Source organism: Montipora foliosa, chromosome 1 (genome assembly GCF_036669935.1).
Source record: "Montipora foliosa isolate CH-2021 chromosome 1, ASM3666993v2, whole genome shotgun sequence".
In the NCBI taxonomy this organism is placed as follows: Eukaryota; Metazoa; Cnidaria; class Anthozoa; order Scleractinia; family Acroporidae; genus Montipora; species Montipora foliosa.
Window position 1 is genome coordinate 52,733,453 of NC_090869.1, and position 20,000 is coordinate 52,753,452.

At 40.5% G+C, this 20,000-nt stretch overlaps 1 protein-coding gene across 3 annotated transcripts in view; it reads right to left on the reverse strand.

The window, feature by feature from the left end:
* Window positions 1-6,458: 6,458 nt before the first annotated feature.
* The window catches only part of LOC138001134 (uncharacterized), an 18,485-nt gene continuing 4,943 nt past the window's right edge, over window positions 6,459-20,000 (reverse strand). For 2 of the 3 annotated variants that reach the window (XM_068847805.1, XM_068847801.1), the window contains exons 2-4: window positions 8,088-8,162; window positions 7,463-7,587; window positions 6,459-6,866 (exon numbers count right to left, since the gene is read on the reverse strand). In XM_068847805.1, the coding sequence (XP_068703906.1) occupies window positions 6,528-6,866; window positions 7,463-7,587; window positions 8,088-8,142 (519 nt within the window). In that variant the 5' untranslated portion in view covers window positions 8,143-8,162 and the 3' untranslated portion in view covers window positions 6,459-6,527. Of the gene's footprint in view, window positions 6,867-7,462; window positions 7,588-8,087; window positions 8,163-16,176; window positions 16,252-20,000 lie in introns of those variants that run through there. The other variant, XM_068847796.1, reaches the window with a different exon arrangement.

Sequence of the window (20,000 nt, forward strand, 5' to 3'; positions counted from 1 at the left end):
AATGCACAAAATATCGTGGGAACACTGAGCAGTGATTGGTTGTAGCTTATTTGCATATTTTTGGGCAGATACTGCACGCTTCTACCGGGTTACATTTGAACGCTTGGTTTCAAAATGTTATATGCAAGACATTTGTGACCTCTGGGTTTAGACTTGCTAAATTATTTCATACTTTTTAAAGCAGAAATATGTATTATTTTACATACCCCACCACGTCCGAGCCGTCCGCAGACATCTTCCGGGTTACAAGGAAAGGTTACGTTTATACAAACGTTGGCCGTGTAGCACTTATATTTTAAACAGAGTTAACTGAATAGAGTGTAATGTGAAGTGCTAGATTTCAATCCCATATGAACCATGTGAGCGTTAGCACTACAGATGGAAATGGGCCCACACAAGGACAGAGAAAAACTCTGACCAGGGTGGGAATTGAAGCCACGACCTTCGGGTTAGATCTCCGCCGCTCTACGCTATAGCAGTCCTGCGAGCAATGAGCGATGAGCCTACTAACGTACGTCCTATTAACTAGTAAAAGCGGCATGAATGCGCAAAGGTGTGTTCACTACGGCTTTCATTCTCGCATCTTTCAACGCTTTCCGACTTCCCGAATGTGTTTTTGACCCAGAGGTTTGTCTGGACCCAGGGTAATAAAGAAATTTGCGGTTGACAAACTACGGTCTGCCACCCCGGTAAGGCTCAGTTCGTTGCCAACGGTCGAAGCCGTGGCCTATGTGGTGTGGAAGCGTACCTTTAAGCCTGCCGCACAACGTGAGGAAAGAGCTGACCAAACTGCCTCGCGAGGCGGCATATCAAACTTTGGGTTGCAAGTTTGGGTTGACAATAGCCAGCGAGCAGGCTCACTTGTAGAATGGCTCGCGTTTACAAGTGAGCCTGCTCGCAGGCTAGGTTGAAAATAACACACATTTTTCGCACCTTTTATGGTCTTTTCCTTTGTTTCAGGGAAAGGGCCTTTATTGTTCGTAAAACGAAGGTTGCAACTATCGAAGCGTAGCCTGCTCACCGAGCGCGAAATTCATATAACTTTGTCAACGATCGTGGTGTCAAAATGCCGCATTTGGGTAGTGGGGTGTGAAAATAATTGTCAAGGCAGAAATGTTCTAACGGGGGAGGGCTGAGCAATGATGAAGCGTACAGAGGTTGTTTCACACGCTCAAATGCCTCAAAGCTTCCAACAGTTTGTTTTCTCGTTCAATGTTTCGTTTAACCGAGTGTATCAGAAGCATTTATCATACAAATTAACCGAGTCTTTGTATTAAAAATTGTCAGCTCTGAGAAACAGTTTAGAACCAAGAATTTTCAGAAAATGAACATCACAAGACAAAGCAGCCTTTAAAAAGCCGACGTAATATTGCGCCTTCCACGCTACGAGCTGTAGAAGACCGTAAGTTGAACTGATAACAGTCAAAACAAGTTGATACCTTTAAACATAGAAAGCCGTAATAGAATAAAACGATCCCGCAATTATTTCTCTCCAGTGCGATAAAATAAACAAAAACTGAGCCAGTTAGAGGTGTTCCTTGAAGCGCTTTCAAAATTTGCGGCTTTTTACGCCGGCACGCCATCATTTGATGCAAAACTCCACTTGAATTCAAACTTGCACACCGCTTAACAATTAGCACACTCTTCTCGACCGTCCAAGAGGATCTTTTAAGAATAAGTATATGGGTTTCAAGTTAAAATAAAAACTAACTCAAACGCAATTTAGTACATACAATCAGTCAGACAAAAACTGAGTCATTTAACTTTGTTGCTATAAGCGTTGTTGAAATTCGCGCTTTATCACTCCATTGTTCTTCATGGTTTTTTTCTCATCGTCAACAAACAATTAATTTATGATGGTAAATGCGCGTGCCGCAAAACCTTTAAAGGCACTTTTCAAGCTACTACGCTTCTACAGATCGGTGTAAAATGCTTTCGAAGTTCAAATTCAGTAGCGAAACATGACATCTACAAACGGTGTTCCATGTCTGTACCGCTTTTGGAACAATATGATCGGGTCAGAGAACGCAATCGTGACAACAATAGAATCACTGAAACAAAGAAAGGTGCGATATAGCCGGTCAACTTTGATTCCCAATAATCTTCTTACTGGTTTTGTTCTTAAGAAAACATTACGATATTTAACTCTCAAACAACCATCAAAAAAATCTTGAAAGGCCCTGTCGGAAAAACGCATCGTCTATTAACCAGCTGAAAACTCACACCCCAATATGCTCAATCGGGTAAATCCAAGCGAGTTTCTTTCTGGTTTTTCTCAACTAATAATTTTCATGCACTTAGAAGGACTGAATGATCAGCTATAAAAACCGAAGGTCAGGATTTGAGGAATGAAATCGAGCAGCACCCATCCGCGCGCGCCTTCATCTGGTGCTCTTTAGTTCCTGTCTTGAAGAGATTGCTTCTGATGACTCATGCACGTCTATCATTACGGAGTTTCAGTTTCAGTCTCAGTTTATTTTGTTCGACAGATGTTTTACAAAATTCGTCATAACTACAGTAACATTAAAATTCTGGCGGGGAAGCTCACGGGGAAACCATATGGGCTTATGATTGTGAGCTCCCTCTTAAAATATACAGTATTAAATAATTTAACATATGATCTATTGACGCACAATCAGCACGGATTGTGTTTGAATGAGTTGTTTTATGTTTTTGATATCCTCACGGTGATTAACTGTTGAAAAATCGCCGTGTTTACAGTGGCGATGAAATCTTCACTGCGTGAGCGTGAGACAACGCAGCGACTCACCCACCCCCTGTCGTTTAGTGTCCCACTTAACATTTTCCCCCACCAGACTCCCATAAGGTGAGAAAATGTCAATGCCGACAATTTGCCGATGGTCTCCGTTTTAAGGTCGAACACTAATTCTGGCTCACAATAGAAGAGTCCCTAAACAAAAGCCCTATTGTCTTCTAAAGAGTCAACCATAACAATAGGCAAAGTTTCATATGGTTTGCTCTGCCGTTTCCTCACTTGTGCGGGGAAATTTTGGTGAGAAATTCGCCTCGTAAGGATAAAGCCTGGTTCTCATATGCCGCCGATGCACCTGCGATATGGCCGCCGGAACTGCCTGGGATACTGTTCCAATATGAGAACAGAAGTCGCCGGCAATATTGGCTATCTCAGTCTTTACCGCCAGCATGCCTGCAAAGTTGACTTGAGTTCAACTTCGCAGGCATGCCGGCGGTAAAGCTCTGCGATGGCTCCAGTTGCCGGCGGCGCTTGTTCTCATTCGTCTGATAAGTGTCCCAGGTGGTACCGGCGGCTACGTCGCAGATACATTAACCAGGCTTAAAATCAAACATGTTAGATATTTTTGGCGTCGCGAGGCAAATTCCTCACTGTGTGCGCCATCGTGAGAATCGAGCTGAGCTATGTCAATCAAGCATCCAATAAAATACATGGCATTCTCACGTGATTTCAGCAGTTCAAGATATCGTTGGAGTAAGAAATTCCGACGCTATTGACCCCACGTGAAATGTATTTCATTCGATGCTTAAGAGCCGATGACTGAAATTATGGAGAACTGGGCGTCAGTCGTGAAATTTCTAATTCCTCCATATTTTGCCCAAGCAACCTCTATAGTGAAGTCTTTTCAAAAATAACATCATGAAAAGTTTCAACAGCTTTTTATATTTTGCGAAATTGGGGAAAGTTTAAAAACACGGTATGTTGGCCTTCTTCGAATAGTAAGAGGGGCCATTTCCGAGTTGCTGTTTATCTCGGTTTCGAAGTGATTCTTGGTGCTCAACTATTGTAAGGGAAATGAGTTTGATTTGCATAAGAATACGCAACTCGTTGGTTGTGCACCAGGACTCGCTTTGAAACTGAGGCAAACAGCAACTCGGAAATGGGCTATTGGCGGAAAATAGGGTAGCTCGGTTTGCCCTGTAACTCGGTCAGCCCGGGCACCCTCCCCCCATGTAAACAAGCCCTTAGTTTATTTACAACCGGAAAAGCAAATAAAGAAAATATATTGGATAAATTTTCTCTGCAAATTTGAAGCCCTTTTAATTTTTGTCCAAACTTTATTTCCAGAGGGGTCATCATGATGAATAGTGTAAAGAGCCCAGATGATAAAATGCTTATTGACTGAGTTTAGGTCGGGCCGGACGGGAAAACATTTGGCCCTCGGTCATGGTACACGGATCTCGCTGCGTTCGGTCCGTACGCAAAACCTTGGGCCAAACATCTTCCCGTCCGGCCCTCCCACTCAGTCAATAAGAACATAACACGTCACAATTTATTGCGTTCGTTGGGAAGCGAGAACGCAATACCTTTATCCCAAGCGATTGTGCAATGTCGCGCGAGTATCTGTCAGATGCCATTAGATTTTACGGTTTGACGCTATCTCATCTCGATCTCATGTTATTATTTGTAGCCATGGTGATTTTGATGTTAAAACTGCTTACTTCTTGCAGGCTCATACATACAAAATAACCTCGACATCATGCTACCCCATTTTAGGTGGCTTGTTAATGATCGCATGGGTACATTTGAGGAACAAAGAAATTGCAGGCTCAGATGTTGCACTAATTATCAAGCAATCGAGCCACTCACCACAAAGATCTATTATTTTGTCGTTGCTTTTCCTCTCGGTCAGTGAAGTCGAGTTGATTTGCTCCTACTTATCAGAACATTAAAAGCTGTTTAGTGGTTTATTTTTTAGGAAATAGACGTTGTAATTTCCCAATCGAACGCGCTTTGCAAATCTCGAAATAAGGCCAATCCTCAAGTGGATAAGCAGCACAGTTAAGCGGCCAGCCTATCTTCTAAAGTAAAGCCCTAACAGTGAGTGTTCCACATGCGCCACGAAAAGAAACGTTCTGCCATTTTAACCAATTTATCCATATCTAGCTTAGCTTAGCTTAGCTTGGCTTTTGCCTTGGTCTCCCGGCCGTCGCAGCTGTTTATAGTAGGGACTTTAAGATCTACGATGCGGTGATCAACAAGAACGCCACGAAACAACAATATCATTGGTTAAAAGAGGAAAAATAATCGCGCTGCACGTGCGGCACGCATTTTAGCACATAAACGTGCGGTTCCCTGCACAACAACGACGTGAAATCACCAAATTTGAGGTTTTGACGACAACGTGAGCGTTCAAATGTGAATCTTTCGTTCTCTATTTTTGCTCTGAAACCGCTCGTACCAATTTATTTTTAGGATACTTCGGTCACATTGTAAGACGCGAACGAGATGGCCTAACCGCAAGAAACCTACGATAGTGCAACGTTATATTTTGAGGTGACGTTTTCGACAACGTCGGCGTCGTAGATCTTAAACTCCCTAGTGGCGTAACACGACGCTTAAACGTCGTGGAGAGGAGCATTATGTGATGACATTGAAAGACCGCGAGCATTGTGCACGTGCATGATAGATACCCATCCAACTCTGCTAAGAAACAATCAGGCTAAAGTGTTCTGATATACTTATGATCAAGAAAAACAGGAGGCTACAGGCAGCCTTTATTGTGACCGTATTTCCGGATCAGGCCAACTTCCAGGTCAAAGGGCACGAACTGATAATATTAGGGAGCTTAAGCACGTGCGTTTTTGAGAGGCGGACGGCAGCCGGAAGTGAGCTGTTTTCCCTTTGAACTTGTCTTCACACAACCACATTTACATTTCTAAGTATCTTTTCTCCGTTACAGATGATTGATATAAAAACCTGGGAGACACCGCTGTCCTGGCACGCGAAATGTCCTCTTCCAGTTGCCGTCCGCGTCTCAAAATTGCGTGTGCTTTAGCTCCCTAATATTTCCAAGTCACGTAAGGGCTGATTTACACGGTACGACTTTGTCGCATGCGACAACGGCTTACGACAAGCCCACGACTGGATTTACGATTGTTGTGTAGGTCAGAAAAAATGTCGTAGCATTTTAAAACATGTTTTAAAACGCTGCGACCATCGTAAGTCATGTCGTAGGCCTGTCGCGAGCTTGTCGCATGCGACAAAATCGTATCGTGTAAATCGGCCCTAAAACAAACGTATATTTCATACACTGAAAACATCAACACTCATTTCCAGTCACAAACATGAGGTTTTAACAAGGTTGTAGAATTGCTCTACATTTCTGAGTTCACTTAAATTTCTTTTTCGAAGCGACTTGAAAATGCGAATATTAAGTGATGGTAATTACTTCCCCGCTAGCAGATTGTGAGCACAAGAGTAGCTCTCATTAGCCCCTTCAGTGTTCGTTATCCAGCACTCATTCATTTCGCTATTGTTATCTGCGTCTTTGGAGGTTGCTTGGAAACCACCTATTCCAATTCAAGCTGTTGAGGTATTTTGCGGCGAGAAACAAAAAGGACAGGTGATTAGGATTTGTCGAGAATCAACCTAATTTGACGTTTGACTGAAACGTGAGAAAGTTATGCACTGCATTGTGTACGAATAGGATACATGAATTTACACGGAAAACAAATAACAATATCACCGTGCAATCATGTTTTATTTCATTCTGACACGATTCACACTATTTCGTGTGCCCTTTTACACTGTTTTATAATTGACAGTTGGTTTGAAGGGTCTTGTATAGTCGATGGTACTCCTGTAGATCCTTCCTGTTTAATCCGTCATCAATGTGGACAGGATCTGAAATTGAAAAATCTCCCCCCCAGCGAAGATTTGCATCCTGCCTGATTTTGGAGATAAAGCACTTTACTCGGCTCCTTTGATTCTTTTCATTGCGAAGGCAATTGCTGTTGCACCAATGTTGACCATCGACCACATTCATGTCAATTGCATGACCAACGAAGTGATTGCTGATTTTAGAGGGCGTTACAATGGCTCCGGTAATTTTTCTTCCATTATCCTTCCGGAAGGAGCTGGTCAAATGTATCTAATACAAAAAAACATTTGAGCAAATAAATTCAGTCTACTGGGGTAATGCAAATGAGATTTTAGCTTGACGGCTAGCAGAATCCCTTTCTCCCCAAAAGCGCAAAGATACGCTTAAAGAAAAAAACAAAAGTGCAATGTATAAATGTTGGTAACCGAACAAAAGAAGATAATAGAGCATTTTCACGTGACGTCACGGCGGCCATGGTGGTGTTCCACAACAAAGGAATGGCGGCCATGATGGTGTACCAAACTAATCCTCCGGGAATTAAACTCTATTTTTATGCAAATACTTTCTTTTGTTTCACTAATCCAATATGGCTACTGGTCACGTGAGTGAGAACGCTCTATAAGAGATCGATTGTTTTGGGGCACCAAGATGGCCGCCATGACGTAACGTGCAACCCACCTATTACATTAAAGAAACTTAGCAACGATGGTTTGCCATTTCTGTGGGACAGCAGCCAAATTAAGTAACGTTAAGTGTAACAGTTACGTTATGTAACAATTGCAAATATCTTTTAGAATTTTATTTAGAGCAATCATACTTTACACTGTAAGGTTTACATCTTTGAAAACTCTGCCTTACAAACCAACCTTAACTTTGCACTGGATAGCGTAACGATTAATGTCTTTCACAGCTGCGACAAATCCTCTGTGGACAATTCCTGATCCTCGAAAGTACCCACCTCGAAACCTGAGGAGATCACAACCTGGAGCCCCTGCAAAATATAAATGAAGGAAAATATCAAACTTTTTTTATTACTCGCTCGGTTTTGCATCTAGAGACATAGTTAGGGCGAGTTAAAAAGTGTTCACTGGAAACTAAGTAAATCAAAGCTACTTTCTTATCATCCTTCCTACCAGTACGATCGACATTTTGTGCGTGAATTTTCCTCAAATTAACACCCATTTTGTCCAAAAAATGGTCAGTATTATCAGCGATATGCTATCTTTAGTCAAGACTGTGGCTGGTATCTTGTGAACTTTTCAGAGCCACATATCGAAAATTGTTCGGGACTTTTTCCGCTTTTTGTGGAATGTCATAACATACAATACGTCCCCCCAAAAATGCGAATATGAACTAAATAAGTAAATTTTTAAGAAAGGGCTCTTGAATCCAACTACAAACGAGCAATGATGTATTTCCTTTTCTATGAGGTTTACTCCGGAGTCTCTTATGTAGCAGAACCGTCCACGCAAAGGATTTGCTGGTGTATACCTGACACTGTTATGAAAGGAACGGTAAGCAGAACCAGAATCAACTTGAAGGCCATAACTTGTCGCGGGTGAAATGCTGTAAATAGAATTGAAAACTTTGTATTAATAAAGCAAGAAATGAAATCACAACTCTAGGACGGGTAACTGATTTGCTTACTAAGATCATTTTGATTCATTTTCGAAGAACTGTGTACACAAATAATAACGATTTTCTCCGTTTAACAAAGATTCCTTATGACTTTGGATCTTAATAGACAGACAGATCGAGATGACCAAAGATTTATGATTCAATCAAACCGAGTAATTTCCGTTTATACGTAAACAAAACGTTTATACTAACTTTCGCGGACTTATTGGCGTCTAGCTAAGAACCCTGAGTAGAGTATGTAGGCAAAATATGAACGATATTGTCCAATGCATGAGTTAAGTCTACACACTGTGTTAATACTCCTGTCAGTAGCGTACATAATACCGAGGAATAAAAAAGAATAGTGGATGAAGCGTTGAAGTACGCAGTCTATCATATTTGTCGGAGGTTTGCCTCTTACCTTGGCTCGGATTTACTTCAAGCGAGTTGCGTAACTAATGTATAAAATTGAATAAAAACATTTACACAACAATATCTTTCTCTTTTAACATGTTGAAACTCCGTTTTCCTAAAGGTGGTGGAGCGTTTTGAAACGTGGAGCTGAAACGAGGGAAGGGAGGGGAAGGGGGAGTGGTTCTTTTGCGGGCGGGGTTTTACAGTACGGACCAATAACCGTCAAGTTTTCCGTTGACAAAAGCCACGTCTTCAATGTTTAAAATAGCAAGATGCGCGAGCGATGGATTTAAATGAAACGAAAGTCAGAATTCAGTCCTTGTGGTGGACTAGTGCCCAGTTGAAAAACGAGGTACATTTCCTGGCGTTTGCGTTGTATCTTTTCCACCACAGATCGTGATGCCACGGACCTGTACGTCGTTTAGCGAGTGGCTGTTGGCGTTAAAATGCTCAGCAACAGGAAGCCGCTAGAGGCTAAGCAGCATTAAACTGTAAATTATCTTTTCTTTTTCACATCATATTCTTTGAGACAAACCACAATCGTAACAGACGATGATGCAAATCAAACCTAAAGGATACCCTGTTTTTATTGTTCCCGTTTTAATATTGTTCCATTTTTACGCTATAATGTTCATGTTAAAGAATCAGAACGCACTTTGAGTTAAAAATGTTCTGTGAGGGAAGTCTGAGATTTTTGTCACCTCGAATATCTTATGAAATGCAAGTTACGTAAGATGACAATCAAACGTTGTCTTCTCGTTATCGCTCCTGTTATTGTATTGTCATATTTTGAAATTGATTCGGAGGACCTAGCACCACGCACCTGAATACTCTTGAAGACATCAAAGGCTTAGAGGGCAGAGAAATACAAACCGTCTTGCTGCAATGGACCGAACGAGACAGAGAAAGAACTTTGTCTAACTACCAACTAACGGTGAAGTTGATTTATAGATTGATTAATTAATTGATTGATTGATTGATTGATTTGGAATTGAGATAACACAATGCTGTTTAATTTGTTGCTGCCAATCCTTCCCTTGCCTTCTTGAATGAATGAATGAATGAACTTGAATGAAAGGGCATGTCGAAGTATTAAGCTAAATATAAGCTAATTGTGGACTCTAAAAGAACATTCCAAATACAAAATAAAAAAGATAACACTAAAATTTTGCAAATTTAAAAATTGCTTCATTCAGAGAAAATCTAAAATACTTACAAAGTTATAATTACGTACTTTCATTTAAGTACCTCATTTGCACAAAATGTTAATGAGGACATCACAATTTTCAGCAGATAATTTGAAGTGCCTCAGCTGCCATACTATGGCGTTATATCCCCGCCAAAATTTGGTATTTTCTGGGCTAAATTGCAGAATACCTCGCAACACTAGCTATTCTGCGTAGCATTACAAATACACCGAATTCATAAATGGCGGCCAACCTGGGTCGAGTTAGCGGCCAAACATGACATCGAGGCGTTTTAGGAGAAACAAGCAGTATTTTTGAGGAGGGAAGGAGAAAATGAACGATCGACGTGCGGAAAATTACATTCCTGGTTCTTCTTTAAGTAACAGAAGGTCTTCGGTATTAAAAAAAAAATGATGAGCTACGGTAGTTGCTGAAATGTTGGAACGATTCTGCTTAAAGATCGAATTGTAAAGAGGTAAGCTTACATCGTTCGATCCGGCTAAGGCTTATGGCATAATTGTGTAAAATCAAGTCATCTCTTTGAAGATATTAAAAAGAGCTCTTGTTTTCCTTTTCGTTGCTATTGCTTTTTTAAGAGTCGAAGAATACATCATTCAAGGGAAAGACAGTTTTCTTATGGATCCGGATCCGAATTCGTTGTACAAAAAGCGAAACTTTGCCAAGCAGGATACGAGTTGTGCTGTTGTTGATTCAAACTGTGGTGAGGTATTCTTAAACAAAACTGAGATAAAATTTTCCGAAAGGTAAAAGTATTAGGTGCTCTCTGGTGGACCGCTTTTAACGAAGTAGAAATGAACTAGTTAATGGGGAAAGCGGCTGGAAAGCATCATTTTGTCCCAACCAGCTGGGAGAAGGGGAAACCTGGAACTATGTGCTGGTATTATTTACAAAAGCTCGTAGTACCTTGATATTTTTAATTGTTTATATTATACTTTAATTTATTCACATCTGTCGTATTGCACTGCCTCATGTGGACGTACCTAGCTGACTAAACTAAACTGTTTAATACTGCTACAGAAAAGAGTACTAAGGATTATAGTAAGGCTGGCGAGATCATAGCTAGCAGACCCCTGTTCACTAGATTAGGTATACTGAGCATATTTCAAACAAGACGCCTACAAGGGCGTATCCGTGGAATGCGCAAACAGTTAACACAAATTGTCCAGTGACAGTCAACGTCAAGTACTGGTAAACTTCGGACGTTGTTTGTTGTAAAAACTCATTATTAATGTTACTAAATTTGCAAATGCAAACAACGAAGCCCTATTAGCAGGTTATCAGGATACGGGATTTTTTAATTAATTTATTTTTTGGAAGGAGACTTTATTCAAATCCTACAGTTTTACTTGCTTCCTTAAAGGGAACCTCCACTAAAACAGGAATATATCTTCAAAATATTTAACATAATGTTTACAATCAAAATTGTTCATACGTTTTCCAATGGAATCCTTTGTATCCGAAATAAATGAATTTCAAAAACGCTTGTTTTGGTTTTCAAATTTCTTGGGCGCCGCCATCTTGAATAATTGTGACGTGTCATGGTTGCCCTATTGTTTTAAAACAAAAGCTCTTTGTGCAAATACAAAAGAGCAACCATAACACGTCACAATTATTCAAGATGGCGGCGCCCAAGAAATTTGAAAACCAAAACAAGCGTTTTTGAAATTCATTTATTTCGAATACAGAGGATTCCATTGGAAAACGTATGAACAATTTTGATTGTAAACATTATGTTAAATATTTTGAAGTTGTATCCTTATTTAAGGGGAGGTTTCCTTTAACTCCGTTCATCCAAAAATTACAAGATCAGCCTTAAAACATCCGAAAAGCTTATTACAAATCACAGTTCAATAACTTATCATCCTGGGCCAATTGTTCAAAGACCGAGTTTTAAAACGAGTTTTATTCTCTACTCCCAAATGCTGTTCAAGGCTGATATTCGTAAAACTTTACATTAGAAGAAGTCAATCTTGAAAAACAAAAATAAGCAAAGGAAACTGTCACCAAAAAGTTGAAAACATGAAACAAATGTTTACGCTAATCCTGGATTAAGGTAATCGGCTTTCGAACAACCGGGCCCTGTATTCGAAGTCCGGTTCCATAATCCTGGTTTAGTTCCTTGCAAACTGTTTAAATCTGCCGTGGCGAAGACAAGAAGACATCACCTGTACTCTATTTCTTTCAATGCTCAAAAATTTAAAATTCCGTAATTGCGTGTTCTGTAGTCCAGTCCAAGGTTCTAATTTTACAATTCCGTAATCTTGATTTCAGTATTAGAGTAACTTGGTACCAAAAGCTCCACAATAACTTGAAATCTCGTTAGTAAAAAAAAAAGCGTAAAGCCAGTAGTCCAGTCCGGGTTGAGATCGCCAAAACTCTCTCTATCATCGATTCAAAAGTCAACAAAAGCTACAAGTAGTAAATAGTTCTCAGAAAGTACAAAAGTTCGTCATGATTCTACACAAAGAAGTGAATAAAGAACTATCAAAAACGAAACCAAAAAACCCTAGTGATCGCTTCTCGAGAGAACAGACAAACAGCCGAAACTGTTCCGTGCCTGCCCCTTACGGCACTGAAAAAAGTACCCTACGTAATACAATGGTATTTGACCGTAGCCCTTCGCCGAGAAACTAATCTTAGCCAAAAGGCCGAGAAGCGATCATCAGGATACGGGATATTTAGGTAAAAAAAATTGTGGGGATACGGGATCTTTGGCTGAGGAGGGGTGGAATTGAGGAGATATGGGATATTTTTTTAAAGTAGCAACGCATTGCGTACGTGTGGTAGCGCAGTAACTTGACGGTGCTTTTTCCCATAACTGTCAACTTAGCTGTGTTTTGTTTTTCCAGGAGATTCAAGTTGTCCTTGCGTAATAGGGAGTTTAAGATCTACGACGCCGACGTTGACGAAAACGTCACCTCAAAATATAACGTTGCACTATCGTAGGTTTCTCGCGGTTTGGCCATCTCGTTCGCGTCTTACAATGTGGCCGAAGTATCCTAAAAATAAATTGGTACGAGCGGTTTCAGAGCAAAAATAGAGAACGAAAGATTCACATTTGAACGCTCACGTTGTCGTCAAAACCTCAAATTAGGTGATTTCACGTCGTTTTTGTGCAGGGAACCGCACGTTTATGTGCTAAAATGCGTGCCGCAGGTGCAGCACGATTATTTTTCCTTTTTTAACCAATGATATTGTTGTTTCGTGGCGTTCTTGTTGATCACCGCGTCGTAGATCTTAAAGTCCCTAATATGTAGCTCTAATAGTACACGATATTGTTTGGTGTCGTAAATCATTATGGTGCCATGGTAGACATCTTTGGTAGATACCCCCTGAGAAGACATGTGGTTCAGTAAAGTACTAAACCCAGCACGATTGAAGAAAATAAAAGGAACTTGAGAAACATTTGGCTTCAAGGCTGACATATTGATCATTTACAACTTCTTTTTCACCTCAAGCTTAAGCGTGTACTGTGAGCTTCTGACAGCTTTCTAAGATCAATGTTACTAAAGTTACTCAATTTCCGGCGGGGTTAGTATCTGGATGGGGGACGTCAAAATATGCGACTTGCTGTCAGGAACATATGACCAAAAATTCTATTTTAACGCTCAAAAATGCGAACTAAGCAAGGTACAGATTTTGCTAGCCTGCTTTATGCAAAACAAATATTCACGCAAAAGTAAATAAATATTAATATGTAGTTTTTAAGGAGAGCAGAAGGAACTTTTAGGAAGTGTCGATCGAGAATAAAACAATTTGCCATCAAAAAAACATTTCGGGTGACTTTTTTTACGTTCAATTAGAGTTTAATCTTTCTATCGTACTTTTGGTCGTAAAATCGCAAAAACGAAAGTGACATCGATTTTAGCGCCGCCTGTGATCAAGTTACCTTGCGTGTTTAATTCTGACAACTCCCGAAACAAAGGATGCGTCTGTGACAAAATGTCGGCAAGATACCGGGTTTTTGTTAGTTTGCTTTTTTTTTCTTTCAAGTCTTATAAAGTTCGACAAGATATATGTGCGAATTTAACGGAAAGATCCGCAATCGTTGATGCTAGCCCAAGTGTCAGCTGAAGTTAAGCTCCCCCGAATAAGGTTAGTACTTGGATGGGGGACCGCAGCGAAGTCTCCGGAACGGCGATAGCTAATTCGTTTCTTTTAAACTTGACTTCATTTTTTATCTTGTTTGGCCGTTGAAAGCTATTTTCTTATTTTCTTTCAACGTCAAAACGGCGAACAAACTGGTTCCCAAGAAATATTGCAGTATTCGTTCTACGCAAAATGCTTCTAATGAAGTATTCGTTCTATGCAAAATAATGTTCACAGTGGAACACACAAGTACGAAGCAAGATCGAGAAATAACGTAGAAAATTCTCCTTACCTTTAAAGCTTGCCTTTCTCAAAGAAAAAGCATCTGTCCACCTTATCGAATAGTTTATACTGAATCAATCATAGCGGGCGGAAGGATCCCAAAATAAATTTTTGGTTTCAACTAAATAACTATAGTGTGTCACGGTGGTCGGAGATAGACTATTGATCGAGGTACGAGTTGAGTTGAGTTGAGTTGAGTTTGAGTTAAGATTGAGTTAAAATTGAGTTAATATTGAACGCTTGCCGACGACTCTGCGGTTAACTATCAACATTCCATTGCGTGAGAAGCAGGAGCCGGACTGCGCAAAGATCCCAAGTCTTACCATGTTGAAACGGGAAACAGAAGGTGAGCGAAACAAGCTTCATTTCATAGTGTTTCCACTGTTTAGTAACAACTCATATTTTAGAAAGGGGCCAGTATGGATTCCGAAAAACAACGCGAATCGCACCCGTGACCTTTCTAGTCACTAGTAAGTAAACTCGCGTGACACTCTCCTATAACCAGGCGCCGTGACACAGTCCGGGCTGCAGGCTAAAACACGGGTCACTTTTGACGGGTTACTCGTTGCAGGTCACTATTTTACCTTTTGGAAAGTAACCCAAAACCCTAATTGATTAGGCCTAAACTTGGTTTGTTAGGCCTAGGGTTTGCCAAATTGAGGGTTGTACGAGTGACCCGTCAAACTGAAAGTGACCTTTGTTTTAGACCCCACCCAATCTGGGCTATAAATTTCTGGGACAGGTGTCTGTGTCACCATGCTTTTGGCTGGGATTGTAGCTAGGCAACTAGACATCATAACGGACCGAAGTATGGATTAGCATGCATTTAATTTCATAACTTGCAGTTTAAGTTACCACTTAATACCACTTTAAAGAAAAATATAATACCATCAAGGCCAGGCGAAACAATCAAGCATTACTTTTAACATCTTGTCTCTCTCAACTTGGCAGTGAAATGGTTTTCCGACATGTGCAACTAGGTCAAACATTTTCACACATTTTAAAAATGCTCGGCTCGTTTAACTGCCAAAATTACAAAACTTCGGTGAGTCGCAAACGTGACAATCATCTTGACGCATTGATTTTTAGAATTTTAGCGGTTGTGAGCAAAAAGCGCAGTGGGGCTGACTTCGTCAGATGTTTTCCTCTTTTGTTTACGGCGTTCTTGTGATGATCGACCGTGATGCCGGACGACAAATACGGTTCATCGTTTAGCCGCCGAGCCGACTCTAACTGGCTTAACAATAAAGCCCATGTATCCCTCTAAGAAGACATCGTTTTGACGTCGATAGACTTAACAGCAGCAACGAGAATGATGCCGTGAAAGGTTTAATAATTATAAGATTCTTTTGATCATTGGAAAGCCATGCCATTTTGCAAACTTTTTTGCAAATATATCTTTCAACGCTATATTTACTACTTTTAATTGCGAAAAACGCCAAACACTCAACTCAAACTCAAACTCAATCTTCATTCAAACTTAACTCAAAGTCAACTCAAACTCAACTCAAACTCAACTCAACTCGTAACTCGATGAATAGCCGATCCCCGGTGGCCGAGTGGTCTAACGCGCTCGCAGGTAATTGTGAAGGTTGGAAATGTATATGAGTTCCTCTCGGGGCAGGAAAGTCTGCAAATACTGGATGTCACCCGATCGGACATTACTTCAAAATCCGTGAAGTATGCACAATTGTGACTACCAACAAAAAAAAGACACCAGACGTGAGACCGGTTTTAAGACATGGTATGCCTTCGGGAATTCACGTAATTACAAATGGGTGAGCTTGTATGCAAACATCAAAATAACTTGCTTCCTGATATTTACGACTCCTTTTTCACAAACATCAGAGAGGCCCATCGATATTGTACACGTTCAAGATCAAACCAAAATCTGTTTATACCTCGGCCAAGAAAGAATTATGGCAAATTCAGTGTTAAATTTGCCACAGCCGATAAGTGGAATAACATACCTTAACATATAAAAAATGCTTCCTCTCTCCAAAGCTTTAGAAATGAGCTTAAAGTTCATCTGCTTGCATCCAAAGACCGAGAATGACATCCTGCTTAGCTGTAGCTTTCCTTAAAACGAGGAACGGGTGATCGGGAAATGGGAATGGGGAATGGGCATAAGAAAAATTGCAGTGACCCACCAAAATAACTAACAACCGATCGATGAGAGTTGCTGTGTCAGATAGCCTATAATATTGTCATGGAATAGTAAATTCTCCTCAACTCTTAACTTAAAAAGTAAGCTAATATAAATTATGTCACAGAACACCGCCAGCACATCTTTCGGCATCTAATTACTGTATTGCTGATTTTCCAGAACCGGGAAAGAGAGAAAGAAAGGAAAAAGGCAAAGACTCCCGCCGAGATTCAGGCCACTGATATTTTTCTTATGCAAGACACACGGACAAATCTTTTACCACATTTCAAGAGATTTGTATGGAGACGCCATGCTGGCCGGAAACCAACAAAAACATCTGTCACTGAGTTTCCCACACTCAACAAAAATTACAATAGTGCTTTTTCTAATACTGTTCAGATAGCCAAATTCCATGAAATACATCACTTTTTAGCAAACATTACAGCTCTCTCGGCCACCGTGTAAATGTCGCGGCACGCAAAGCTTAAAAATTCAAGGGTGTCTGACACAAAACCAAGAACCCATTGTGTGTGCCATATATCTGTCGTTAAGTAGTACGTCTTTCCGTTGGTACTTGATAACGGTAGGACAAATATTTATCGCTGCGAAACTCACAGACTGGAGTTAAGATGAATCAAGGCGGCTCGATTCTTCTGTCGGTGTAGCGGATCTCAAAGAGTAAGAATCGAGATTTGAACCACTCAACTAGCCCGCTAAACAGATATGCTTTAGCGTGCGATATAACTACAATGAATAAATTTATTTTAGTTGATTAATCAGTAATTCCCAGAGCTTCCCGCTTTTAAACATTCCCCGTTCAAAAGATTCACGCTTTTAAAGAACCCTCGTTTTAAAGATTCCCGCTTTTAAAGAATCCTCATTTTAAAGATTCCTCATTTTAAGGATTCCTCATTTTAAGAATTCCTCGTTTCAAAGATTTCCGCTTTTAAAGATTTCTCATATTACAGATTCCGCGTTCCCCGTTCACCGTTTGGCGTTTTCCGTTTCTCCATTTCCACGTTTCCTCGTTTTTGAGATAGTCGTGCAACTACAGCTAAACAGGATGTCATTCTCGGGCTTTGGATGTAAGCAGATGACCTTTGAGCTCATTTCTAAAGCTTTGGACAGAGGCAGCATTTTTTATATGTTAAGGTATGCTATTCCACTTATCGGCTGTGGCAAATCTAACACTGAATTTGCCATAATTCGTTCTTGGCCGAGGTATAAACAGATTTTGGTTTGATCTTGAACGTGTACAATATCGATGGGCCTCTCTGATGTTTGCGAAAAAGGAGTCATAAATATCAGGAAGCAAGTTACTTTGATGTTTGCATACAAGCTCACCCATTTGTAATTTAGTAATTTGAAATATGTTCAGTATACGTAATCTAGTGAACAGGGGTCTGCTAGCTATGATCTCGCCAGCCTTACTATAATCCTTAGTACTCTTTTCTGTAGCAGTAGTAAACAGTTTAGTTTAGTCAGCTAGGTACGTCCACATGAGGCAGTGCAATACGACAGATGTGAATAAATTAAAGTATAATATAAACAATTAAAAATATCAAGGTACTACGAGCTTTGTAAATAATACCAACACATAGTTCCTCAAGAGGTTTCTCCTTCTTCCAGCTGGTTGGGAAAAAAATTATGCTTTCCAGCCGCTTTCGCCATTAAACTTGTTCATTTCTACTTTGTAAAAAGCGCCATTTTCTCCACCAGAAAGCACCTAATACTTTTACCTTTAGGAAAATTTTGTCTCAGTTTTGTTTAAGAAACCTCACCACAGTTTGAATCAACAACAGCACAACTCGCACCCTGCTTGGCAAAGTTTCGCTTTTTGTACAACGAATTCGGATCCGGATCCATAAGAAAACTGTCTTTCCCTTGAATGATGTATTCTTCGACTCTTAAAAAAGCAATAACAACAAAAAGCAAAAAAGCTTCGAAAAAAGCTTGGAAGCGCCTGTATTCCCTAAGGATTCTTTAAAAAGTTGATGTTAATAGAGATGGAATTCTCGAAGTTTACCTGAGAACAATGAGACCTATATTAGAATACCGCGTGCAAGTCTGAGAAGATATTCCTGAATTTCTTTCAAATAAGCTGGAATCAATTCAAAAGAGGGCTCTACATATTATCTATCCATGCCACAGTTATTCAGATGCCCTTAATATTACCAACCTTGGCAGCCTGAAAGAAAGACGAACTCAGCTCTGCTGTAAATATATTCGGAAGATCTCTCAAAATGATCTCCCCATTAACTTCCTCATACCGAAAACAGCAACTAGTGGTCATAGTTACAACTTGCGGTCCGGCTATAACAACAGAAATTGTTTACGCTGATAGGAGTTGTTGCCGGACCCAGCGTTCAGGTTCCTTTAATATCTCATTCGCTAGTAAATATGTAGATATGTAAATAGTTAATTAAGATATTTTTATTGTTTTTATAGTAGTAGTAGTTTTAATTATTTATTGATTGTAAATTTTTAGCCCTTTAGTTCAGTTAATTCTGCAAAGTGGCAAATAAACGGTATTTATTATTATTTATTATAATTGTCATATGGCCAGTGCGGCCCCGCGCGCACTTTCATTGTAAAACTATTGAGACATCCCCGCGTGAGGGCCGTAGCCATTAGCACGAGCAGGGCCGCAAGAAGCCGTACGGCCCTGTTAGGAACACTTACTACTCCGTGCGATGCGTTTTTGGAGTATTTGGTCGCTCCTTAACATCTAAGGGCCTGTTTACTTGGAGGAGGGGGTCCTCGGCTAACCGAGTTATCCCGTTGAGAGGGTTAATTTATAGCCCGCGTTTACATGCAGCTCACCTCAGGGGGATAGACAGGAGGTTTCTTTTGAGCGGCCGTTAAGCACAACAAACGAGATGGCGGACCAAAAGAAACGTTTTGACGGCAAGTTTTATTATTTTATCCCTTTTTCCACTATCGGCCGCTTTTCAGTGTGTAGGGTTATTATTTTGCACTTTAACGATTAAGTGCAGTCATTAGAGGGAGCTCGAGTTAACGTTAAAAGTTGCATTGGAATATAACGCTGCTTTAACTCCTTTTTCGTGATTTTTTCACCTCGGTTGGCCGGGGTAACCCGGGCCACGAACCGTTTACATGGCAAAGGGATAGCCCTTCTAGAAGGGTGCCTCAGATCAGTAGACATGGTGCCCCGGGAAGGCGAGTTACCCTGTCTAGCATGTAAACGCTTTGATGTGATTTCTAAAGAAACGTATGAAAAGTTGGTTCTCCCAGAGTAGCTCGGTTTGCCGTGTAACTCGGTCGGCCCGGGCACCCTACCCCCATGTAAACAAGCCCTTAGTTTATTTACATCCGGAAAAGCAAATAAAGAAAACATATTAGATAAATTTTTTGCGCAAATTTGCAGCCCTTTTTTGTCCAAACTTTATTCCCAGAGGGCTCATCATGATGAATAGTGTAGCCCAGATGAAAGAATGCTTATTGACTGAGATTTGGTCGGGCCGGACGGGAAAATATTTGGTCCTCGGTCATAGTACACGGATCTCGCTGCGTTCGGTCCGTACGCAAAACCTCGGGCCAAACATCTTCCCGTCTGGCCCTCCCACTCAGTCAATGAGAACATAAAACGTCACAATTTATTGCGTTCGTTGAGAAGCGAGAATTATC